Raw genomic sequence first — 26,900 nt, forward strand, 5'->3', positions numbered from 1 at the left:
TGGTTTTCCATGGTGTTGCCAGGCTTTCCATGGTTGAGCCAGGATTCAAACCCTGGTCTCCAGAGTCATAGTCCAATGCCCAAAACACTGAAGCACGCTGGCACTGTAGCTAATGTAGGCATATCTAATTTAAAAAGCCTAAAGTACAATACTGATTGGTAACAAATTTGATAAAACTAAATGCATCTAGTTAACTCTTGGAGAAGAAGCTGTCCCATGGGTTGGTTAACTTATATATATAGTAGCTAACAGAAGTGTCAAATAGACCAGTCAATAGAAAAAATATCACCCAGTCATAGGTTTTGGTGCACAGTGGCTCTTGAACCAGATTGAATCCATGACCCCAGTATTGATATAAGGAATATTCTTATCATTTTGCTTAAGGAATGATTCCATATATCTCATGTGGTATCAAAATATATTCCATATGCACTTCAGTTTTATGAAGTAAGGCTTCCTGAGGGAACAACACCAGCTCCTTGTTTCACTCTTAAAGGCACCATAGTCACCTTGAGTTCCTAATATTTGCAGACTTTTGAACTGGCTGTGAGTTTTTTCCTTATTTTTAGCGTGAGCATAAAGCAACCTGAACTGATGTTTATGTGTATAACCTACAGTATCAGTGCTGCCCATGTACCAAAAACAAACAAACAAACAAAAAGAATAGAATTGGAGTTAATAGGTAACAAAGGCTATCATTTCTGTAAGCCCAGGATTACCTTGGGGAAGCAACCATGTAGTCTGAACATATTTTAAACCTGGATAGGTAATGACTGTATTGCACACATGTTTATTTTCTTATTTAAATATCTTTCTATGTTTATTTAGTTAGAAGAGTCTATATTCTATTCATAATGAGCTTCAGTTACATTGTTGTGTCCTGATACAAATTGGAAACATATTTGAAATTTGCAGGGGAATGCATTAGCTGAACAGCTGTGTATTTGCAAATGATATATTTGCATTCTGTTGATTCTGTTGACTTTATAACTTCAAGTATCCTACATAATATGGCAAAATATTGTCTTCGTTTTTAGTTGCTTAAATGAATTAGGATATGTACAAGTTTGCTAAGTGTGAATACCAAGATGATTGTTTGCTAAAAGAAATGTTTACCTGGACTTCAGAAACACTGTTTAAGCTCTGTAGTGCCTGTTACACACATACACATGCACGTGAGAGAGAGAGAGAGAGAGAGAGAGAGAGAGAAATACACAGGTTTGTGAGAATTTTGGAGACGTGCAAACACGTCTGGCAGTACAGCTATAACAGCATGATGAATACAGTTGTTCTCATTCCAGCTTCACAGACCACACATTTGTTTTTCTTTTGTTTTTGAATCAATTCTCGTTTGCAGTGACAACAGCTTTATCTACTCTGGCATGCACAGTGAAGGATGATGTGGGATAAAATGCAGCAAGCCCTTTTAAAAAGCAGTTAATAACACTGCTCTTGTTAAAATGATGTTTAGCGGTCTGTGTTCTGCAGTACAGCTACAAACTGTGCAATCTGACTTAAAATGACATCAAAAGCCTATGATGCCAAAGACCCACTCATCAACAGCATCTCTTGTTAGAGTCGCACAGTCTAAGCACTAGTTATTATGCGAAATAGCTGTGCAATTTTCTGCAGCTCCCAGCTGTTATTTAAGATTCTGGGTTTATTACTCTGTGCTTATTTCATTTTAAATTGTATTAAAGTGTTTCCTTATATTGCTGTTCCACTCACAGGTTGTGGTATCTACAACAGTCAATGTGGATGGCCATGTCTTGGCAGTGTCGGATAACATGTTTGTGCACAACAATTCCAAACATGGGCGGAGAGCTCGAAGGCTTGATCCTTCGGAAGGTACGCCCTCTTATCTGGAACATGGTAGGCATTTTTTGTTGGTTGCCATCATTTCTTTAACTTTGAGTCCCTTTGAGTTGTTGTTGTTTCCTTGTCTGCCAACCCCTGCCCCTTCCCCACCCAGTGATGGTTGCTCTAATGGGATCATAGTACGCAAGGGTCAGGGTTTTTTTCCTCCCTATCTTTTTTAAGGAGTATTTTACTCAAAGCTGGCATAGAATTTTCAGCCCATCTAAAAACCAAACCAGTTGATTATAAGCTCATATGATTATTGCTGGAAAGGTCCTATCACAAAATTAATGGTTATTGTTACATATTTGAAAGGCACATAGGCAGGATCTATAGAGTAGCATTGTGCTAAAATTATTCTATATGCACAAGAGCTGCCTAGTTTTCTTCAGTTAGACATAGGAAACTCTTCACATTCCTGATGATTCATGGTTCTCACAGAATATAGCAGATTCTAGGTGTCTACAAATTTGTAAACTCTAGTCTCACTGACTGTGGCAGGTTATAGGAGACAGCCACAATATATTTACTGCCGTTACATGAGAATTATGGCTCTGTGAATCAGCGCCTGTGTTACAAGAAACTTAGAGACTTTGGGTGTATCTGCACTGCAGAAACAATCCAGTTTGACACCATTTTAACTGCCATGGCTCAATGCTATGGAAGTCTGGGAATTGTAGTTTTGTGAGACATGTATTGTTCTGTTACAGAGATCTGGTGCCACAACACACTACAATTCCCAGAATTCCATAGCATTAGGCCATGACATTTAAAGTGTTGTCAAACCAGATTCTTACTGCAGTGTGGATGAGATTTTAAGGAATTCTGCCCATCATCCAGCATTTGCTTGGTTTAGATGTACTGTGATTTAGGTGCAAAGCAAGGATAAGAGATGTGATAATTTTTCCTCTACTTTCATGAATCACATGGATAGAGTATTAGCTTGTTTTCAAATGTCCACAAGAACACACTCATGACCTATTTGAAGATTATGTTTCCAGTAGCTGACTCAGAAAGAACTGAGGTCATATTTCGATAGACTGATCTGCACAGCAGATACTATAAAAATATGTTTACATGTCCATCCCATCACTCTGAGCCAAATTTGGACACAGGGCACTTTCATGTCGCTGTCTGACGATGCTAAAACTAGAAATATAGGCTTGTAATTTAGCCTTGGGTAAATCATTATTTCTCCCCCCCCCCCCCCCCCCAATTCCACTGTATTTTAAATGACTGTTGATTGTATTTATTTATTTTTTGGGGAGTGTATATAACCCGCTCCTCAGCCACAAAGGCTCTCAGTTGATTGTAGTTGTTATAATTGTGAAATGAATACCTGCAGCCAAGTGGAAGGTTTTTTTTTCTAGTCCAGATTTTATACATGATTTTATACATGCACCCCTTTGTATCATTTTGCTTTAATATTGGTAAGAAGACTGCAACACTATAGCCTGTCAGGACACCTCTAGGCCATTGTGGAAATGCTGCTCCACTATGAAGAAGAATGCTGGTCTTGCAGCACTTTTAACCCCAGAGGAGTACAAGGGAGAAAGATCTGCCAACATGTTTAGATGGCAAAGGGTGGGGACATTCCAGGATTATGTTTTGGGCAGATCAAAGCAGTTAGATCAGGGGCGGATCCACAGCATATGAAGGCCTTTCTTTTCCTAGGGCCCATTCCCAGTAGGTGTGTGTGTGGAGGGGGGGGGACACATAAGCCAGCTTTGTAGTTAGCATTGTTTTGCCTCCCACTGGTGTCACGGGGGGGGGGGGGTCGGAGTAGTGAGGGGAAGAAAAGCAGAATCTGTCCCCAGATGTCTCTCCTGGTTGGAGCAAGATGGTAGAACTTAAAGATGTCCTGGCTAATCCACAATTGATTCTACCTGCTGCAGTCTGTGTGTGTGTGTGTCTGTGTGTGTGTGTAGGATCAAATTTATAAGAGTTAATATTTTGGGACTCTCGAAATACCTCACCCAACAAATAGTAATATGAATAAATTTGGTTGTGGTAAATGTAAAATGGATTGGGTCCACAAGTTTACATTTCTTATCCTAAAATTCTTAGCTCAGCAGGATTCTGTATATACAAATTTTAGAGTAAGCCTGACAGAACAAAGTAAAAAAAGGTAAATGGGTGGTGGTGGGAAGGAGGAATCTTTGAGACTAACTGGTTTATTTCAGCATGAGCTTTCATGGATATTAATCCATGAAATAGTAATTAATTAATATGAATCCAATATATATGAAGAAACTGATTAATATCCACGAAAGCTCATGCTAAATAAACCATTTATTCTCAAAAGTGCGACTGTATTCTTTCTTCTCATGGCTCCATTTTCATTTTGATGCTGTGATAGACTGACATGGATATCTCTTTGGAAAAGGTTCTTTTGAGGTTTGGTGTAGTGAGCCTATCCTGTAGTGCAAACACCTAGGGTGCCAATAATCCACAACTCCCATTGGACACAATAAATGCAGATTATGTCTAGATTATTTTTTCATGGAGCTCCCAGGTGACTGTTTAGTTTCAGTGTAAACTGAAATATATCCCAAGAAAATGTAATTCCATTTATAAACTGTAGAGTGAAAATGTGCCTCTCTTCCTTCAGTATTAGGATGCAATATTATTAGACCCTACCAGTTTTACTTTGGTTTTATGCAAAAAGCCCACTTGATGTTACTACAGCTACTAATATGAATAAATTTGATTGTGGTCAATGTAAAATGGATTGGGTCCACAAGTTTACATTTCTTATTCTAAAATTCTTAGCTCAGCAGTGTTTCTTATTATATAAACACAATTTACATCTGTATTTATTTAGCTTTACCATTTTATGTGGACCATGAGCCATTTCAGGCTATAACTCATGCTATAGTTTCTCTCTCCCAACCGTGGCAGCAACCTAATTTAATAAACAATTCACTGTTATAATTTTTGGCTGAGTTTTACTAAGGTATTTGTGAATTGTTATTTTATTAATTAGCAAAGGCAAAACTACTTGGAGGGTATCTATTCATATTTGAAGCCTCCTAACACAAACCTAAACTCACTTTTTTTAAAAAAAGAGTAGAATAAAACTAGATATCCCCTACCCCAAGGAAGCACCATCTGCTAGTTATTAAGATTCTTTCAGACTGGAAATGCTCCTGTTCTCACACTTGGAGAAAAAACTGTCCCAATTTTTTCCTGTGCTTCATAAAATAAGGAATTGTATGAATGACTGCTATGAAAGTTCCATTGAAGCAAGGTGACACTAAACTCCATAATTCTGCAGTTATTTTATAAAACTGGAATTGGCACATTACTTTGCCATGGTCACTCTCTTAGCTAAAACACAATAGAAGTCATTGACAATTATTCCCTTTTGTAGAAATGAATGAGTTAGAAAAGCAGCCCATAATCAAAGCCAGTCTTTTCATTAATTAAAGATTGCACACTAATGTTCATGCACATGTACCTGCCATTCTCCCTGACACTACTTCCCCAAATGTTTCCATACACCTTCTCTACCCTTGATGTTCTCTTATTGGTGGCCTAGGCTGAATGGTTGACTGCCTTCACTTGTCACCTTCTAATGTGTCACAGGGGGAGCCAAAGGAAAGGTTGCTGAGAGCCTGCCATCCCAGGCCATGCACTGCAGCATGTGTCTTTGTGTGTGCTTTACTCATGAGATGCATGCTGTTGCTGCTAGACTAAGAAGTCTGAGGGAGCAGTGAACAGGCGCAAGGCAGAATGATGAGCGAAAGGGACTGAGATATTGGGAAAGCTGGATGTGTGACATGAATGTTCTATGTCACCTAAACTAGCCTTCCTTGTATGTGGAGAACAGTGTCCTGGTCAACTTCAGGTTCTTTCCATCAGGTAGCAAAATTGGGTTGGCCTTGCCTGCAGATGAACAGCCACTAACTTTGTTATATTCTTGAGTATGCAGCTCTCATTGGGGAGATTAGGTTGGAGGAAATGGATAGGACTGAAATGTGGTAAATGAAATAGTTTTCTCTGTGCCAGCTTATTTTGTGGTGTTTAAAAAAAAAAAAAGCTCCAACAAAGCAAGGCCCTAAGGGATGATTACATATGATGAGTGAACTTCATGATTGTATTGTCTGACATATTTTTGTTTTCCTGAAAGCAACCTCCATCTGCTAAAACTGATCTGGTGCTGCAGTCTTGTCCACACTTTCCAGAGCATAAGTCTCACTGAATAATTGGGACTTAATTCTGAATGGGTATTGACAGAATTGAGCTGGACCTCTTCAGGTCTTGTTACATGTTTCTAATATTAAGCAGCATAGCTCTGCACTTAAAATTTTCAGAACAAAAAATAATATTGTCAAAGGAAACATTGGAAATATTGTTGTTTACCTTCAAGTCATTTCTGATTTATGGTGACCCTAAAGCAAACATATCAGAGTTTTTTGGCAAGCCATTGCTTTCTTCTGAGGCTGAGAGAATAAACTGCCCAAGGTCACCTAGCGGCTTTCCATGGCTGAGCAGGGATTTGAACCCTTGTCTCCTTAAGTCCTAGTCCAACACTCAAGCCACTAGACCACACAGGCTTTCATACAGGAATTATTGGTATCCTGTTTATGACTTTGTATCTTGCAAAACAATAAAATAATATTCTACATATGGAATATTGTGCAGTTATTTCCAGAAATATCTATTCATAGTGGGACAATATGCAGAACAGGGTATCTGAAACCTATATTTGCTATATCAGTCTCTGTTCTCCTTTTGTTGGCAAGCAAAAACGTTTCTTATCAAGCAGGCTTTTAATATATAATTGTGCCCTGGTAGATTTTGTATTGGGGTGTTTTCTTGGTATATTTTTAATGATTTTATATTAGTAACTTTGTATTTTTAAAGGATTTTACATTTTGTTTTTGTTAAATGAATATCGTGTTTTAATTGTGTTTAAAAATTGGACTGGTTTATTGTTGTTGTTTTTAAACTTTTGTGAGCTGTCTTATGCCCAAATTGGGAGCAAGGTGGCATACAAATAAACTATAAATTAATTAATTGGGTCACCATAAGTTGACAGGTGACTTGAAGGGAAGTGCATGTGTGCACACCCACCCACCCACCCACCCACCACAGCAAGTGTGGGATCCAAGAACTAATTGTTTTTCTTTATTTGTCATGGTTTGTTTCAAAATTATCTATTTACATCCAGATAAATGCAGAGGAAACCAGTGTTTTAGGTTTCAGTATAGAATTCTGGGATGGAAAACATCCCATAATTATAGAATTGGTTCAACATATATAGTTTAGTGAAGTGAAAGCATTAATTGTCACATGAAATATTCATCTGGGCATGAAGGAAAAATGTAGTGCTCCCAACCATTCCGCTCAAAACTGGATCTTCATGCTATAGATGTAAGATATTGGAAGTCCTAGGCCTAAGTCTTTTCTATCATGCCACAAATATTTTTGAGTCTTACGGTCAAGCTGATGTTGTAGGTTTTTGGTTGTGTGTGTGTGTGTGGAAAAGGTAGAGCTGCTAATTTCAGTACTGAAGAGGAGGTATGTTTAAACAGAGTTTACTAGAGTGATTTCCTCCTTAGAGTGTATCCCCCTTTATCTCTACATATTTTATTATTTATTTATTAGAGTACTTATAACCCACCCTTCAGCCCTAAAGGCTATCAGAGCGGCTTACAATTAGTATTTTTAATTAGACGGTTTCTTGCCCTCAAGCTTACAATCTAAAAAGACACGACACAAAAGGAGAAGGGAATGGTGGTAGGGAAGGGGATCAGGTCCAGCAGTTATTCTCTCCCTCTAAGGCATGGACCAAGACAGATGGACTAGAGGGAGGGCTCATCCGCTTACTTATTTATTTACACATAAATCTGATTACTATACAATTTTGTATATGTTATATACCTCTTTTATCTTTTTTTTTAAAAAAATCTGTTTTAAGTTTCATGTCTGTAAAATGATTTTAGGACTTGTTGTAAGCCTGATGCAGTTAACTCCTTTCATTACTGTTTTGACAACTATGCATCAAAGTAGTTATTACCTGTAGTGATTACTTGCTGTGATGCAATATGACCTTTGATTGTTTCCCTGTAGCCTGTTCAGTTCATAGCTCCTAGAAATACTTAGGCAGATATCTTCATATGGTAACTGTGGACATGCTGGAGTAGGGAATTTAGTATTGTTCTTTTTAGAACTAAATTGCTAAAAAATCCTTGTGATGGCTACCTTCAATAAACCCTATGAAATAAAATAATAATTATAAAGACCCTGAGAATGGATAGAGTCAGACTTCGGGACGACAATGCCATAAATTTATTGAAAGTATGTGATATAAATTAATTTGAGCCAAGATTCACCAAGGCTTAGCATCTGTCCTGAGAAACATGAAGTAGTAGTTATAATCTGTGCATGGAGAATGATCCAGAGTGACTTCCAACACCTGCTTGAGACAATCAATGATGTAAAATATTCTTCCTGGACCTAGTGACCTCTATATGTGTTTCAATATAATTTCCATCATTCGCAGCCTGGGATGGCCAATAGTCTTCACTGATATGAGCTGGATTCCAAACATCTGAAGGGCACTAGTTTGCAGAGGGGTGTTGAATAACCCCATGGTTCATTTTTGAAAGTGATGTCATTTCTGTAGACAAAGAGATGAAGCTGAGGCTACTGTGGATTTCCTCTAATAATCATAGTTTCTGGAACTTGGAATTAAAGAAGGGATGGTGCTGATCAGAGGTTCTGTTGTCTTGGCAGAATGGAACCTGAGTAACTTTTCCTTTAGAAATTAAATGTTGACTCTCTTCTTCAGAATGGAAATATATAGCCAAATATGGGCCTGTTAGGAAAGAACTGAAACCACACTGCAGCTATCTGGAACTGAGAGAAAATATACTGTGTGTTTCCTGCAAATTTAGTGAGGGAAACATCTACTTGTAGCATTTAACCATGTAGGTCAAATTTGACTGTCTCTCCAGTTCTGTGCATGTTGTAATGGCTGCAAAGTAGTAGTAGTACTAGCCTTAACTGTGATTAGATTAAAGAAACCCTCTTCCTCATGGTGTAAGGTGGCTTGTGAAAAACAAGTGAACAATCTTTAGCAACCAGCTGTTATTTAGTGTCAATACTTTGATGGGCAAACTTGCTCTAAAGTTGGGATTCTATTAAGGAACAGGGAAAAACATGACAAAGGAAGCAGTAAGGATCAATTTTGTGAAAATAGGTAAACTGCCAATGGAGAGTGCTAAGTTCAGCTACTAGTGGGGCAGAGGAGAGACCTTCCCATAGTTCCCTACCATTGGTCATGATCTCAAGTGCTTCTGAGAGTTGTATTCCAAAACATCTGGAGAGCCAAAGTTTCCCCACTCCTGTATTAATTTACAATAAATACATTTGTTTGATCTGTCATATGTACTGCTCAAATATTATGTTTTCACTATAGAATAAACTACTAAACAAGGCAGCAGTGAAATGTGGGTGAACGTCTGCACAATTCCCGCCTGATTTCTCCACAAAAATATACAAAATTGCATCGCTCCAAAGGAATTATCCAGACTAGAATTGTATATATTTGAATTTAAAGCCAATTGCGCAAGTGGTTTCTCTTTTCCTGTTCCATAGCATAATGCAGTAGCCTCAAATTATAGTGCTAGAGACCCTGTCGGTTTGCATGCTCTAACACTTTATTATCTAATGATCTAATATGCAACAAGGCAAAGAGGAGGTGCTCATCACTGTGACAGGATGCCTAAGAGAAGTGACTAAATTACTTTATGTACCATTAGCGCTAGCAGCCATGGTGAACTCACCGTGAGCATTTATGCAAATACACCCGAATATATTCAAGTGGCCTTGTCAAGCTGACAACTGACAAGCAGTTTAAATGGCTCTTATTTTAAGGGGCAGCGCTGTGCTTTTTCCTTCCTGCTTTCCCCATGTACTATGTAAAATTACAGAGGCTCTTTGGCAGTTGCTTTGATTCTATATCCATCTCAAGAAATAGCTGTAGCCCTCCAAAATGGAGGGAGGGGGACTCTCACTACTGGCTTTACACATTTTTTATTAAATAAAATACAATTTTTATAGCTATGTCAAACCATGTTAAGAATAAGAAGAGCCCAGTGGGGCTTTTCTACTGGCCTATCTCTGAAAGTACTCAATATGACAACTGATAGGGTAGTTATGGAGTAGTTTTTTCCTGTCACTCATCCCAAGGGTCTGGCAAAGAGAGGAACCACCATGCACTTGACTGTTTGGGGTTTGAGTCACAGATGCAATGTGGCAAAGCCATATGTGCTTATTTTATGCATTTTTACACAAATTGCTCTGTAGCAGTGCTAGTCAAAGTGGTAGTCCATGGACCAGTGTTAGTGCGCAAGCTATTGGTTACCAGTCCACAGTGAGTTTCTAGGAAGTCAAGAAACAGTTGTAGCCACTGGACACAAGTATAGTGCCCATCTCTAGCTCTTTAGGGGGAAACTGCTGCTGGTCTCCCACATCAGATAGGTTTAGAAGCACTGCCTTATGGCCTAGCACTCTTGTTGTACAAATAGTTGTGTTACCACCCTTATTAAATGGTATTATTAGTACGAAAAGGAGGGATCCAGAAGTAGCAGTACTGATATTAATGGTTGTGATTGCTCTCTAAAAGTTCTGGTATTCAATACAAAGATGTTGGGTTTTAAAATGAACTCTGTAACAATAACTCTTTGGCTTTAAACATTTTGTAAACTTTCTGGAGCATAGAACAGGCACGTTGACTAAGAATGTATTCAGAAATGTATTCAGAAATGTTACATGTTATGAAATGTAAGATTTCAGTCTTATTGACCCATTTTTGCACAATGTGTTTAAAGGCTGACACACAGCCTGGAGGGGACAGGTTCTTAGAGCACCCTCATCTCATGTTGGCCTTGGATATGAACCGTGCTTTCCCTTGTAAATTTTTATGTGAATGGCACCAGTCATGCAACTTACATGTATAAGTTAAATTTTATAAGTGCAGAGGAAGACAACACATGAACCTGAGGCTCACTCCTGTAAGAGCTGAAAGCCAGAGCTATTGGTAAACTGGTCCAAAGAGTGTTGCTCAATTGGCAGGGAGGTGGCTGGTACTGTTTCACCACTGGAAGACACATTGACCTGTCAAACAGAAAGATGTAATGAGAACAGAACTAGTACATAGTGTGTGTGTGTGTGTGTGTGTGTGTGTGTAGGGGGGATTTATAGAATTACATGTAAGGAATCCTCCACTTTCATTTTTTTGTCTATCTTTAACTACTCTTTTTCACCTCAGCTCCCCTTTTGTAATATAGGATAAAAATACTGACCTACATTACAGGACAACTGTAATCATTAGAACAAGATACTGAGGATGCTGGGGTCTGAGCACTGAAAACCCCAACAACAACAGCACGTATTAACAGTGACAGGAGAACTATTAAAGAGCCAGTACAATACTAATATAAAGATACACTGCCTGTAGTGTGTTAGGGGTAGGCATAAGCTTCTCCTGTTGGCAGAAATACTCCTCTATTGAGAGCAACTTCCTTTACCAGATGATCTCAGAGAACCAGCAGAAGAATAGGCAAATGAGCTGAAAAGGAGACAAAGAAGCTGTTGGGATATGGAAGGCATCAGGTTATTTAGGATCCAAATCTCCTTCAGCCCAAGTTCACAACCTCAGTACTGTCACAAAGTTAGGACAAAGAGACTCCTGAGGAATTTTAATTATGCTGTGAGAGGCTTGGATTCAGCACAGCTTCATTGGATCTAGAGTCAGCGAAGTGGTCCTTTGGGCATCTTCACCAGTCAAAATTGCATTCTAATTAAAGTCACAACTGGCTAAGGATTCTGCCAAATCCAAGCCCTCACTTGTCTAAGAGAAGTCATTATTTTGTAAGATTTTTTTGTCTATCCAAGCTGTTAATTGTTAGGGGGTTCATCCCTGCCACCTTTAGGGGTAGCCAGATTCCCCTATCAGCATCTTCCAGCTAATATTCTAGAAATTTGAGGCTTTCTATAGAACTCCTCTAGACCTCTGTGTTTCTTTTGTTTCCAGTGGTGTAGCCTGTCATGAGCATGCTTAAATTGAATCTAAGCAGAAGATGAATATATATCCTTCCATCATATGGCAGTTAGCAATAATAAATGCAGAAGCTGGTGATTTTATTAGTTCATAGCTGTAGTAAAACTAGAATTATTTCCCTCTTCTTTACTATTTTGCCCTTACTCCTCAGTTTGCAACCAAGTTGAGACCAAGATAACTATGGCCATTGTAGTTTTGACTGGTAGGGAATATTTGTTTTCCAGTGTGTAAGAATAAAACTGTATCTTGGATTCTAACAGCAGATAATAGTTCTCAAAAATTATGAGTCTAGCTGCTTTGTGTGCAGGCATACCTTCATTTATGAATTTATGTTGGTATTATTGTTTAATCAATTGAACAAATGCCTCCACAACAACAAATAATATTTTTTTTCTTCAGATTTAAATATTTCACACTTTGTTCTTCAGATGAATAATGCATCCAATCTGTTTTTTGGCAGTAAACTTCATGTTACCTTTATTACCCATTACTAATAAGTGTTCAAGTGTGTGTGCATTAGTGTGTGTGTTTGTGAAGTGACATTCTTTACTCATGCTGAAAAACACACAGAGTCTGCAAATTTATATTCCAATAGGCAGAGGCAAACCTCAGTGAACAGATGGAGCAGAGTTCAGCACAAAGGTTTAATCCTATCAGGATGATTCCTCTATGGCCATCTGGATTATCCAATGCACAAATTCAGTGCTTGTTAAAAATATAACTTGGGCCAAGATTAACGTCACAGATTTTCCAGTACACTTGTTCATGTTTGACTTTACGATTCCTAGCCTCTGGAAAATTGCATTAAATGGTAGCCTCTTATTTAGAAGAGAAATCAAAATAAGAGTAAGAGCTCTTGGAACATTTGATTTTTTTTTTTATTTGTAGTAGCTGAATTACAGTTGCTCTTTCCCCAACAATTTCCTTATATATCCATATAAAGGGTATCTATTTCTAAAGGATTCTTTTGCCTTCTTTAAATTGCTTTCTTTCTACATTCTCCCAAAGAGATTAATTGATCTTAAAAATAATCATAGTCAGAAACGCTGCAGAAATATGTATTTTTAAAAAAGATCTTGAAGTTTCAGAGCAAGTGGACTTTGGGCTAAGGTTCCACTGAATTAAACAATTCTGTCGGCAGAAGCAGCTCAAATGCCTTTCCTCTGGCTGCTACTGTATGGCTTGAAAATCGGGTTGAAAGGGTCGGTAACCTTGGGGAGCAGGTATAGAATGAAATATTGGGGGCTGTAGAAGGGGGAGAAAGACCCACTGCACTAGCATATTTTTGCCAGTAGGGTTGCCATATGGTCTGTTGGCTGGGTTTTGACTGGATTATAGGAGCACTCTGTTGCTGTGTGCTTTCAAGTCACTCCTGACTTACCTAAGGTGAACCTATCACAGGGTTTTCTTGACAAGATTTTTCAGAGGTGGTTTGCTGTTGCCTTCATCTCAGGTTCTGAAAATGTGATTTGTCCAAGGTTACCCCATAGGTGTCCATAACTGAGTCTCCCAAAGTCCTAGTCCAATACTCAGTACTTTTTACAATTTTGGCTCTTATGTGATGCCTTTCAGACCATCAGCTGGTCTAGATTGTAAGGCTGATCCCCCCTCCCTTCTTTTGAGGCTGTAGCTCTTCTAGAAGCCAAGATGTAAATAAAAATGTTGTACAAGGAATGATCCTATTATTGTCTTTCACTATTTAGCTAGTGATCATTTGCCCAAAGTCATCCAGTGGGTTTTCAGGGCTGAACAGGATTTAAATGCTGGGCTTCCTGTATCCTATCTCAACACTCAAACCACTACACCATGCTGGCATCAAGCCAGCTCAGCCAACTGTATATCAGCTGCTAGAAATATTGTTCAGTAGCACCAGAACAGTGCATTTATACAACTATAGGTGCACAGAAGATTTGGACAGCTGAGAATATACCCCTCCTAATTTCTGATCCTCCTCTTCATTAGAGAACATGTTCATCAGTTAGGTTCCTGACACATGTGCCTATAGCAAGTCCATTTCATCATATTTTGAGTGATGTTCCCTGCCTCCTGGGTGTGAAGGCAAAGCAGTGTAACAAAATATCTTCCCTTTTTTCTTTCTAGCAAAGTGAGTGACTTCAAAAAAATAAAAGTAAAAGTAAAATCAATAAGTATTTATTTTGGCTCTTAACTGGGGGATGACATAAAACTGAATTCCCCCCCCCCCCCCCGATCTGTTACGTGCTGCTTACAAATAGAGAAAATGTATATATGCACACACACTCCTTTGGTAGTTAAATTAATGATCACAAATGAACAAATAAAATTCCACAGTAAAGCCCTAGAATTTATTTTCACATTACTTATAAAAACCTTAAAGAAGATTTAGGCCAAGATTCTGTTTGCCAGTATAATTATTATGGAAGAAGAAGACGTAGTGGCAGAGGAAGTAGCACAGCAACAGAGGAAAAGGGGCTGTCCAGCCACTTCAACAACAAGGGGGACAGTAATGAAATTTATCCCCCACAACAAATGAAGTTGCCCTAGAAGCTCCTAAATTGCTGCTTCTGTCCTGGTGGTGCAGTGGTTAAATGCCTGTACTGCAGTCACTCACTCACAAACTATAAGGTTGCAAGTTCAATACCAGCAAAAGGGCTCAAGTTCGACTCAGGCTTCCATCCTTCTGAGGTTGCTAAAATGAATACCCAGATTGTTGGGGGCAATTAGCTTACACTGATAAGTGGTATAGAAATGTACTTGTTATTGCTATTACTCTGTCCCCCCATCACAGCTTTGCTTTGAAAAGGGACTGATGCTGATGTAATTTAAACTTCTGCTGTTTTTAAGTCACCAGTGGGATTCTGGGACTGATTGCCACATTGATTGGCATTTCTATGAAATGTCCAGCATAAACTCTAAACTGCATTTTCTATATGCTGAATTAGTTTAGGGCTCAGTGTCAAATAAGAGAACATAATTATATTTTGCCAGTCTGAATGATGATGATAGTGTCAGATAGGAAATGAGTAGATAAGGGTGGAACATCCCTTCATAGCTCTTAGGTGGGTCAATGATCTGGCACTCCAGAGTCTGATTAGAGAATGCCTTACCATGTTTTGGTAAAGTTAAATCTTTCAGGTGTACATTTATTGGACATTTTAATTTAAGAAAATGTTTCTCAATAAGAGCTGAATATCCCAGCTTTTTGGGGGGGGGGGAAGAAAGGTTACAAATAAAATTGTAAAATAAAATGAAATAGGAGTGCAACAATGCTACCTCCACTGTCATTTGGAGACTCTGGGGACAGGTATGCATGGGCACATAACCATCCTTACACAGTTCCCTCAGTTTGCAAAGACTGGGAAATAAAAATTCCTCTCCTTTTGTTCTGAAATTTAGTGGTCACAGAGATGGAGTAAAATGATTACCAGTCGAAGGAAAACAATGATCATGAGAGTCCATAGCAGTGCTCCCCCCACAGTCCATCTGATCATAGAAGTATCTAGAAGATTCCTGAGCAAAATGCCCTTGGGTTGAGCTGAGTTCCCTTGGTCCAGATCAGGGGATTTGGGGGCATTGTGGGAGGTGGCATTCAAACTCTCCCCACAAGTCACAGGGGGCACCATTCTGAATTAGAGGCAGAAACCAACCACCCATCTAGTCCAGATGAGCACGGACAGTGTGAAACCCTCCCATACTACTCATGGAACAATGTCTGTACTTCAGTCTTCATCTCCCTGACTGCTTATTTTATCCCTGGAAATGCCTCAACCCACCTGGTCTCCATATTTGGACTCCACATTCCCTTTGCTTTTAAAACTGGCCTTTGTTAATCTTAGGCAGAAACTGCTCAGTCAGTTGCTGCCAAAAGGAGGACATTATCTGGAGAAATATCAGTGGGTTCCTTCAGTTTTGGGGGCCATACAGGAAGCAGCAGAAGGCTGCATGTGCATCTCTGCTCTAGTGTCAGATACACCTTTTTAATTGGATTGCTTTCAGATCTTCAGACAAGTATTTTCATATAAGAATACTTAAAACCAAAGCAAATAGATTTCACAAAGAATTTTCTGTCCTCTCATAGTTCTTGCTTGTACCTTAAAGATGTCACTTATTTGGCACTTTCTATTTCTTCCAGTTCTCTAATGGGATTTTATAAAATAAGACTGCATTTGCCCATTTTGACCTATTGGATGGTATTTATCATCACCAGAGTCTCCTCTGTGGCATATGGAAACTAAACCAATGTTTTATGATGAATAGTGGAGAAAGGGGTTAACAGGTGGGTTAATCTTGTAGGCACCAGCACAAACTATATTAATCATAGCACAAATGGATTACAAGGACCAAGTAAGATCAACAGCAGCACCTTGCTGATAGCAATACATGCCACTAATTTGCCTCAGTAAACCTGCACCTCTAAGTTCAATTAACCCTTATTTCCAAGGCCACCCATAAACTCCCAGTAAGCACTGTTTGCCCTTATTTTATATCAATGAAATAGATTTTCCCCCTCTTTGATGGTGAAACACAGGCCCATTGCTAATAAATTCTAGTTACTAATGAAGAGTGTGATAGGACTACTGCCTGCTTGTGAACGTTTGAATCACTAACCCTTCGATCCACCAAATCACAATGTTTGACACTGTCAGTAGCTTCTTAATTTATTTGTATCATTAGAGGGTCTGTTGGCCCAGCAGGTGATGCTGGGGGCATCCCTGGTAAAATTGTTTGCACACACAGAACATTAGCAGTTAAATAAGTACAGAGGCAGAAAAAGTCCCCCTCCCCCTTATAATTATTTTTAGTATTCATTTTCCTCTGTCTCCCCCATTGTGTTGAGGCAAATTGGAAATCTGGTAATTAGGCCCTGACTCTTAGTGTAGTATTAGAGTCCCAAGCCAAAGTTCAACACCCTGAAATGAAATTTAAACCAATTAATCAGTTAGATTTTTACCGCTTGTCCGTGTTTTCTCAGCAATTCCCACAGCACGTAGCCTTTGATCAATTCTCCTGCAAAAGCTAAAATGTGTGCCTGCTGCTAGCAAGATGGGGCTGACATTAACATGGCACTCATAAAACAATCAGAGCAGTGAAGCCCTCAAACAGAACAGGGCATAGTAATATTTAATAAAAGCGTGCACATAATCTTCAGAATTAGCATTTTGTGCCTTGCAGTACCTTTGGGAGAAGAGCTTTTATTTGTGGAGTGATCATTATTATAACAAAGAACAGCTACCTAATAATTTCCACTTTAACTCTGCAATATGCTATGAGCATTTCTGAACCATTATGCTAAACTGAGGAGGGGTAATCATTTTATTGTCACTATTTGAAGGGTGGAAATTCTCCTTTACTCTTCATTTCCTAGAAAAATGGTCACCCCAATAAATAAATAAATAAATACTTTAAACTTTTATAGTTCATATACTCCATATAATGTTTTGTGTTCGAAAGCAGAATCCAATTAAAAATGAGATCATGGTTATATTTTTGATTATTTGGCTTTAATAATCAGGGATGCAGGAGTGGCAATACAAAGGATGGACTTGTTCAGTCTCAAAAATATTATTTTTCTTTTAAGCACATACTGAAAAAGTACTTATTCTTAGACATTTATGAAATAGTAGATGTTTTAGTGTGTTGCAGTAAAAGTGTTTTCCAAACTTCTTTTCTTCCATCAGAATTGTACAAGTATTTGGATAGAGCTCATATCTGTCTCAAATTGGTTCTGTAGGTGATATTTTGGTGGCACCTGGGACTCTATTCCCAAGCACTCCATCCCCAGGAAAAATAATCTCATTGTTGTTTGTATGTTTTGATCAAGACAACAAAGTATTAGCCTAAACCAAAAACAAGACAGTATAGCAAACAGAATGGTCTAGGAAAAACGTGTTTACAGAGTAAAACATAAGAATAGTTTTAATGTCTAAAATATTCTGATGATGCAATGACAAAGCATTCCCTTACATCAAAATCAGAATAAGCAGGGTATAAACAGTGCAATATACCGTACAAAAATGCATTAATGAAAAGGAGTATCTAAACTCCTTCCAAAATGCATTAAAAGTAGAAAGTATCAAAACATCCAAACGTGTTTCAACAAAAGTCTTCCTCAGTGGTAAAGGAAAGCTGTAGTAGCAGCAAAATAATTATCCTGTTGCCAAAGAGTCATCCAGTATATCTAAGTAGGATAGATCAGACTTATTATAATTCTGTATCCTGGATGCTCAAACAAATTGCAAGGCTATTACACAGCTATCAATAAAATTTGGTGCAAAAAACACTGTACACAAAACAAAGTTTTTTGTGCCTAAAGTATTGTTTGCACAAAAGACAGTGTTTTTGCATGACTGAATTTTCACAAAGGGGTAAAGAAATGTGAAAAGGCATTGAAAATATACAAACATTTTTGTAATATTTCCCATCAGAGAGGGAACTATGTCTCTCGTGTGTGTGTGTGTGTGTGTGTGTGTGTGTGTGTGTGTGTGTATATATATATATATATATATATATATATATATATATATATATAATTGTGCATATATTCCTATGAGGCCTAAATTTTCATTTGTCCTTAAATGTACATTTGAATTGGCTCATGGAGTGATAAGAGCGTGACCAGCATCATCCTGTATTCCAGAATACCTTGACCACTTGCAGGTTTCAGTTTGACCAATCTGTGCTTGTTGTTTATTCAACTCAAAAACGGCAGAATGACTAAACGGAGACTTTCATATATTGGACATAGAATGAGACATGGTGATTCATTAGAAAAGACAATAATTTTTTTTCACATGGAAGGCAGTAGGAAAAGAGGAAAACTGCATTACAGTTGGATTGACTCAATCAAGGAAGCTGCAGCCCTGAGATTGGAAGGCCTGAGCAGGGCTGTTGATAATAGGGTGACTTGAAGGTCTCATAGGGTCTCCATAAGTTGAAGTCAACTTGACGACAATTAACAACAATTTTTCCAGTTCACTACTAGATATATCATTCCATATCAAGTGTTTGAAACAATATCTTTTTCATACTGACTTTTAGTGTACACTATTGTAGTGTACATTATTGCCATTCTCTTTATATATAACGTGTCAGTATAGCCCTCTTTTGAGGTCAAACTGTCAGGGATTTGAAGGGTTAAAACACAGCACACAGGGAAATGCTTGATGTGTGTGTGTTTGGCCATGAGCATTCAGCAGAGTGGCAAGGCTGATCAAGCTCAGCTGAAGCTCATTGTCTCAAGGCCACTTCAGTGCCCAAGTGCACGTAGCCATGGATGATGAAACCATGTGTCTAGATTGCACAGGAGACACATGACATGGTTACACACCTGAACTCACTGGGTTTGGGAGACCACATGGTCTGGAGGCTATATAAGCCCAGGGGTTGCAAGGGTGTGGTGTGGGTTTGTAGAAGGAGTTGGATTGGTATGGTTTGGAGTTTTAGAGATCTAGTTTTGTATAATAGCACTGTTAATAAAGAGCACTTTGAGGACTTAAGCAGGTTATAGACCGCCATTTCGGACGTCCTCAGGACGTCCCATTTTAAAAAAGGGGCGTCTCTTCTAGACGCCCCTTTCCCTATCACGGACTCAGTTCGTGACAGATGGCGGCAGCCGTTCCACACAGCCGCCGCCATGTTTACTTCTTGGACGCATAGTGTCCAGATGGGGCGCAGCGGTTATGACGTTGCGGGTGCGCCATGGGCACCTCGCGACGTCATAACAGCGCCGCAGGAAGAAGATCCATTTTGGAGCTTCTTTTTTGCTCCGCGAGGGAGTCGCACAGTTTGTATACTGCGACTCCCTCACGGAGCAAAGAGCAGCGCTGGGAGACCGCCGCAAAGCGGCGGTTTGTAACGCCTCTTAGTTTCTCTGGTGGTTTATCAGAAGAAGCTACAGCATCGGTTTGCTGTGTGTCCCCAGAGGTTCCTGCATTGCTGCAGTTCCTGGAAGACATCCAGTTGCTGTCATCCCAACTTGGACTTTGGAGCCACGTTTCGGCTTCTGGAAATTTGCCAGCTCTGCTCCAAGGGTCTGATTTAACCCCAGGACTCGTTTGAGTTGCTGACAGTGGTTGTTGGACCCCAGCAGTTGCGCTGACACAAACTCTGGTCAAGACCTGGGACCAGGCAAACTTATGTAGACTTCTTTTTATCTCTAAAAAATAGGCTGTAAGAATCTGGCCCAGAACACACAGGCCAAAAGATGTGGCTTCTGGCTGCTTTGTGGGCTTGTTGTTTATATGACACACGCCCCCAAGTGGCCAGAAGCCACATTGAGGCTGCTCTCTGGTACAAAGAACAGGCTGAAAAAAGAGTTTTTTTAAAGCTACTCCTGGGCACTGCAGCTTGGGACCTGCAGTGATGACCTGCTTTGGGAGAGGGCCGTACGGTCCCCACAGTCCCAGCCCAATTGCAGCTATAGCAGCTACAGGGCACTCCATTCTGGCTATCTGCTTCACCCCACTTACCTCCTTCCTCTCACTAATCATCTCTTTGGCAGGGAAGAAGCAAATATCCATTGTCCATTTTCCCATATTCACAGGGGTCTTCTGCCCCATACCTAGCGAATATGGAGGGACAAGTGTAATTTTAATTTTGATCAGAGCATTTGATTCCTTTAATGGTTGATGCAGTTTCCCACCCTTTTGTTGACTAAAGATAGTTTGATCATATTGCAGTGGTCTGAAATAGACAGACCAAAAGCGCTGCCAGATGATGCACACTCCTGGATTGGGCTAAAGCTGCGTCATGGCTGCCTAAGGCGAGCCAAACCCGACTGCAAAAGGAGCACACTCTTTGCTTGCCGTCCGTTGCTGACTATGGCTGTGGCCAGCCTTGGGACCATGGCATCTGGTTGCTGTAATCCCATACTGCTTGGGGCGTGCTTATGGGTGGAGGGGCCAGAAGCCTCTCCAAACTGCCCATAAACTATCCAAATGCACAAATTCAGATTTTGAATACATGTGTGATTTTGAGCTGTTTCATGTTGTATCACACCATTGCTGGCAGTAATTGAGTGCTTCAGTTGCCTCTGCTTCCTGTTGGTGGACAACATGGAAGCTTAAAAGAGCTGACCCAGTCCTACATAAGAGTTCCAGTGTTCAAGCTGATTTGAAAGCAAATTCTTGGCTTTGTCATAGATTTTGAAGGCTACTATAAACTCACAGATGATGATTGTGGATGGTATGTTTGATAGTTACAAAGGACATGACAGGGCCAAAACAAAGTGGATGGGGTCAATATTGGCATTTTCTCACTTGAGTATTACAAAGCATAGCTCAGTACAATTCAAGTACTGAGTATGCTGCCTCAGAGTGTGGTGAAGTCTTCTTCTTTGGAGGTTTTTAAACAGCGGCTGGATAGCCATCTGTTGTGGGTGCTTTGATTTGTGTTCCTGCTTGGCAGGGGCTTGGACTTGATGGCCCCTTTGGCCTCTTCCAACTTTATGATTCGATGAGTCTATGTTCAGAGTTATGCCCCCAATGCAATAGCTCTTAGGAATGTGACTCAGTGTCATGCAGCTGCTGCCTGGGCTGCAATGTGGAGCTTAGTTTGATGCAACTTCGTTCCAGGCTTTAGATCAGGAGCAGGCAAACCACAGAAACTGGCAGGGGGACATTTTCTAACATCACAATCCTCCAGGGATCTCTGCTTTACAGAAAACCAGAAATGACCAGGTTACTTTGTAGTGGTAGTGGGGAAATACTTCTGGTTTAAAGCAAGAGAAAGAGAAGGTTTTGTTTTAGAGGTGGAGAATCACACTGTCCCTGCAGGCATGATTATCTCTGTCTATGTGTGGCAGGGGAAGAAGAATGAGGAAAAAACATGGGGACTGTGGATGTGTGTGCAGACATAGCTGTGTGAGGCAAGGGCACATTGGGCTACAGGATTTTCATCTCTGTTTTTAATATTCTGCTACCTGATACCTCAAGTCACTGATCAATACAGTGAGTCCTTGGTATCTACTGCTGTTTGGTTCCCCATGGATACCTAAATCTGTCGATACTCAAGTCTAATTAAATACAATGTCATAGTAAAATGTTGTCCCTTATGTAAAATGGCAAAATCAAGGTCTGCATAGTAGATATGGAGGGCTAACTTAAGCTTTATGGTCAGATGGAGCTAAATCTAATCTGCAGATTGGAAGTTCCTTATTCCTATCCTAAGAATTGATAAGCAGTATCCACTGCACAAAGATGATGTGCTATAAAGTAGGATAAGTGCCAGTTTCATTCCTTGTATTGCTTCTTCCCTTTCTGATGGCCTAAAAGTTAGTAACACTAACACAGCCAAGCTGGAAGTGCTGATCACCTATTACATGTACAACAAGGAGTGTGAAGTGGACTTTCTTTCCCCTGTAGCTCTAGGAGAAATTAGAAGACCAGGCCTGGGGAATCATGAATCTAAGTTTATTTAGGGAGATAAATGTATTTCTATCTGACATCCTCACAGGCCATGAAAAGAATAGGAGTACTGAGCCACAAGCTCTTACACTCTAATATAATTTAGCAGGGTTGCCGTCACTAGTGTAAAGCACATGCATTAGGAGAATTTCATAGAACTAATTAATCTAATAGAAGTTTTAACTTTTAGGAACTAACTGATCATGTACTGCCTCCTGGAAGCTAAACAACCATTCTCCAGTCCTTGCTATGTAAACTATTCCCCTTTTTTGGCATTATGAAGTGTCAGCATGTTCTTTTGGAAGAATTTCCTTAGTACCAAGATACACAAGTAGCAGAAATGCAAGCATTTGGAGGGTTAGCACATGCAAAGCCATTTTCATTCCTCTTTCAAGTGCACATAGAGTGCACAATCTTCTCTTACATTTTGTGGTCCTCTGGATAGGGAGAGGTGTTGCTTGTATGTACCAGGTCAATTTCAAGTTGCAGGTAAACTTTCTTTCTGAAATGGTTATATTCTGCATTTGAGTATTCAAAACCTGCATCTTTTACACAATGAATCTTGTTATATTTATCCTTTTTTTATTTGAAAAAAAAAATGCAACCATGGAATTCAGTATTTTGCAGAATATTACACTGATGCAAAACCCAGATGTTGAAGGGACAGTCACTAAAAATGAATTTCACAGTCCTTTTTCTATATTAGACACTTTTATCCGACATTGTTCTCCTTTTCCCCCCCATTTTGTTTTTTTCTCCAGAAACACTCTCAAGTGTTAAAATTTCCAGTAAAGAGTATTTCTTGTTTCTTCCCCCTTTGTGTAATTATTAACTAGTGCTGTTTTCCTTGCCTGTCGAAAATGGTTATTCCAGAATCCATTCTATCTTAAATTATTTCCCTTGTTTTCTTCTATGTAGAAAACAAAGGTGTAAGCACTACTCACCATTTAACACATTTCAATATGCAACTTTCTGTCAAACACCTTTGAAATGAAACCTTTCTTTGAAAACAAATAAGTTCTATTCTATTACTAGCTTTCCATTTATTTAGCTTATGTTAAATCACTCTTTATTTTCACAAGAACCATGTGTAATGTATCAGTATTGTCTCACTTTCCCACCAGCCAAGAATTGAAGTGGAGAAAGAGTAACTGACTCAAGACTATTTAATATTGCCTGACTCTCTGGCATGTTTCTCTTGAGCCAATTTGTATATGGCTGTAGGCAGCTAGCAGAACTTGGAAACATTACTATTAGGGGACAACTACAGGACTTAGAATCCACCAGCCAGAATGGTGACTTTTCCAAGGTGCATTCCAAATTCCAAATACTGTATTACCTATAATACATTAACATAGTCTGTTAATTATGGAAAATGAATGCATGCTTTGAAGTGACTTCTTGGGTTTTGATTTCAGAATTTATGTATTGCATAAGAGACTTTGGGTTTTCTTGACATGTTTCTTCAGAGAGGGTTTGCCATTGCCATCCTCTAAAGCTGTGAGAGTGTGACTTGCCCAAGGTCACCTCAGTGGGTTTACATGATTGAGCCAGGATTTGAACTCTAGTTTCCATAATCATAGTCCAATGCTCAAACCACTACATCACACAGGCTCCCACGTTCTGGGAGTCCAGGGTGGAAATCCACACTCAACCATAGAAATCCACTCAGTGACTTTGAATAAGTCACATTCTAAGAGAGAACCAAAGGCCAAACCACCTCTGAAGACATCTTGCCAAGAAAAACTTGGGAGAAGGTCAGCATAAGACAGAGCTGACTATTAGGCACTTTGCAACAATTTTTTTTTCCTTCCCATGTAATTATGAATTGGTGATAGTTTCCCACCATTCCTCTCATTGTGAGATTACTATACAGTAAGATGGTAAGAAACTACATTGGGATGATGCTGGCAACATCCAAGTATTCATTTCCATGACGGTTTGTTATGTTTTGCTTTGGTCAAATCAACTGGAAAATTTCTCAGAATGTTAGAGCACAAGGAAAGCTGTTTCATATGGAGCTTAGTCATCCATGGCATGTAAGAAATATCTTTCAATTTTGGCACAATGAAGCTCTGGAGACCCTGAGATAGCTCCTAAGATTCTGGTCTTGTGAAGCTCTCCCAGCTTTGAACCTGAGGAAACAAGGGAAGCTATACCATTGAACAAAACTCAGGGAAAATCTTGGATTTGAAGGTGGAATTAGGCCAGCTTCTCTTTTAATATACTCTTCAGATTTTTTGGGCAGCTCACATATTGTCAGTTGCTCATCCCGCACCTTGTCCCTTGTGGTCTGTGGATTCAACCATCTTTACATAGATTCAAAGCAATGTACAGAAATAATCCAGTTTGAGTCTGATTTAACTGCCCGGCTCAGTGTCAGGAAATCTTGGGAAATGTAGTGTATTGTGGCACCTCATAGAGAGGGCTAAATAGCTACAGTTCCCAGAATTCCCTAGCATTGAGCCAGGGCAGTTAAAACAGTCTCAAACTGGGTTATTTCTCCAATGTATTTTGGATCACAGCCTAGCAGGAAGGGTTATCAGAGAATTTATGAAGGGAGACTGGCCAAGTTACTGCTCATGTGGGTCAACATTGGATCTTTTTAGCTAATTCTAGCACAAGTCTATTGTGGCAAGGTTAGAGATCTTACTTGGCATTATCCATGAACTGTTGCACCTATTCCACCTGACAAAGCCTATAGGTTAGCTATATAAACTGATAATTTCTGGATTATGAAAGCTATTTTTAATAGGGGAGAAATGTAAGCTAATGTAATATATGATCAGAGCTGCAGCATGTCATAGTATAAAATAATTAACTTATTTTTTAATCTTTCACAGTCTTGAGGTTCTCAGTGAAACAGTAATACATTGGCACTGAGACATTATGTAGGGTGTGTGTTCGCCCATGTCTTCAATTTGCCTGTTGACTTATGGTGACCCCATAACTTTCTTAGGGTTTTTTAAGGCAAGGAATCCTCAGAGGTGGTTTTACCAGTTCCTTCCTCTGAAGTATAGGCTACAGCTCCTGCTATTCATTGGCGATCTTAAATGCATGTACTAACCAGGGATGACCCTGCTTAAGTTTCAAGTGATGGGATCTGTGGCCTTATACTTTGCATTAATTTCATGGTTGCCCCTTTAAAAATAAACACACTTATTTGAAATATGGAACATTCCAGAACACCCTTCCCTCAACTAGGGTACTGTTCACACTACAGTTATAATTCCATTATTCCACTTCAACAGTCAACAGGGTTTTGTTGTTTGGTCAGAGGCACTAGAGGAGCTTTCTGTCTGAGACTTCTAAATACTCTTCTATAAACTGCCATTCAAAGAATTCCATAGGTTGGAACCATATCAGTTAAAGTGGAATAATAGTACTATAATTCTGTAATGTGAATGGACCCAGCACTCTCCGAATATATTGGATTAAAATTAGCAGCAGCAGCAGCTAGTATGGCTTATAAGATCGCATGTACAGCGCTGTGTAAATTTACAGCGCTTCATAAATAAAGGTTAATAATAATAATAAGGGAAGTTATAACCCAATGCATCTGGAATACACCAAGGTAGGTAAAGCTGTTATGGAGATCACACATCCTCCTAAAGAAGACTGAGCACCATTATAGTGGAACTAAAAAAAGAGTTTGAGATCATGTTTTGTACAGACATGAACTGAGTGTTACAAAAATGCACTCTGTTCTCCAGTCAGTCTTCAGCCAGCAATGCTGCTGTTTTATTTCTATGGGCTGCCAAACATGATTATCTTTTCAAGAGAAACAATAGAAACAAAATAAAAAATTAATGGGTAAACAAAAGATATGGTCTTGGGATCTCTTTCTCTCACAGAACATAAAGGAAAACAAAGAGAGATAGAGAGAGAAGAGAGAGATCTAGAATCTTCTTGTCATTTGAAAGAAAAAGAAAATCGAAGCTTTTTCTCCCCTCCCCCTCACAAGTCTTATATCATTAAAATCTTGTTCTAACAGCTGAATACTTCTTTTTCATGTGTGTTGGAAAGCAGCTACACCATGTATCAAAGCCATCAGTCCAAGTGAAGGATGGACTACGGGAGGTGCCACTGTCATCATCATAGGAGACAATTTCTTTGATGGGTTACAGGTCATATTCGGCACCATGCTGGTCTGGAGTGAGGTAGGTGTTGTCTGCACATTAATATCCAGTAATATGGTCTAGTTTATAGTAAGTCTTCTTTCTTTTAGGCCCTATTCTATTGTAACAACAATGGAAATACTTTCCAGCAACTACTATTTTATAGAGACTGGACATTGGAGACACCTGGAAAATGTATCTGGTGTTGTTTTCCACAATTTGCATTGTGAACTCTCGTCATGAATATTTTTAAAAGAATATCTCCAGAAACTCATGTAAATCATATAATAAAGAACCTCCCCTAAATAAATGAAGTGTCAATCAGCAATGAAATATATAAATATAGTGAAATATGGAAGCTCTGAAAAATAAGACACCAATTTTTAAGCTAGTCACTGGCTTTATACTCTTTATGCCTCTATAGCCATATAACAATGTCTGAATTATTCTATTTCTTTACTAATTCAT

At 39.2% G+C, this 26,900-nt stretch overlaps 1 protein-coding gene across 4 annotated transcripts in view; it reads left to right on the plus strand.

The window, feature by feature from the left end:
* EBF1 (EBF transcription factor 1) overlaps positions 1-26,900 on the plus strand; it is a 496,283-nt gene that overhangs the window by 355,635 nt on the left and 113,748 nt on the right. For 2 of the 4 annotated variants that reach the window (XM_042449790.1, XM_042449793.1), the window contains exons 8-9: positions 1,731-1,872; positions 26,341-26,474. In XM_042449790.1, the coding sequence (XP_042305724.1) occupies positions 1,731-1,872; positions 26,341-26,474 (276 nt within the window). The remainder of the gene's footprint in view (positions 1-1,730; positions 1,873-26,340; positions 26,475-26,900) is intronic. The other 2 variants (XM_042449791.1, XM_042449792.1) reach the window with 2 other exon arrangements.

This window comes from Sceloporus undulatus, chromosome 2 (genome assembly GCF_019175285.1).
Source record: "Sceloporus undulatus isolate JIND9_A2432 ecotype Alabama chromosome 2, SceUnd_v1.1, whole genome shotgun sequence".
NCBI classification, from domain to species: Eukaryota; Metazoa; Chordata; class Lepidosauria; order Squamata; family Phrynosomatidae; genus Sceloporus; species Sceloporus undulatus.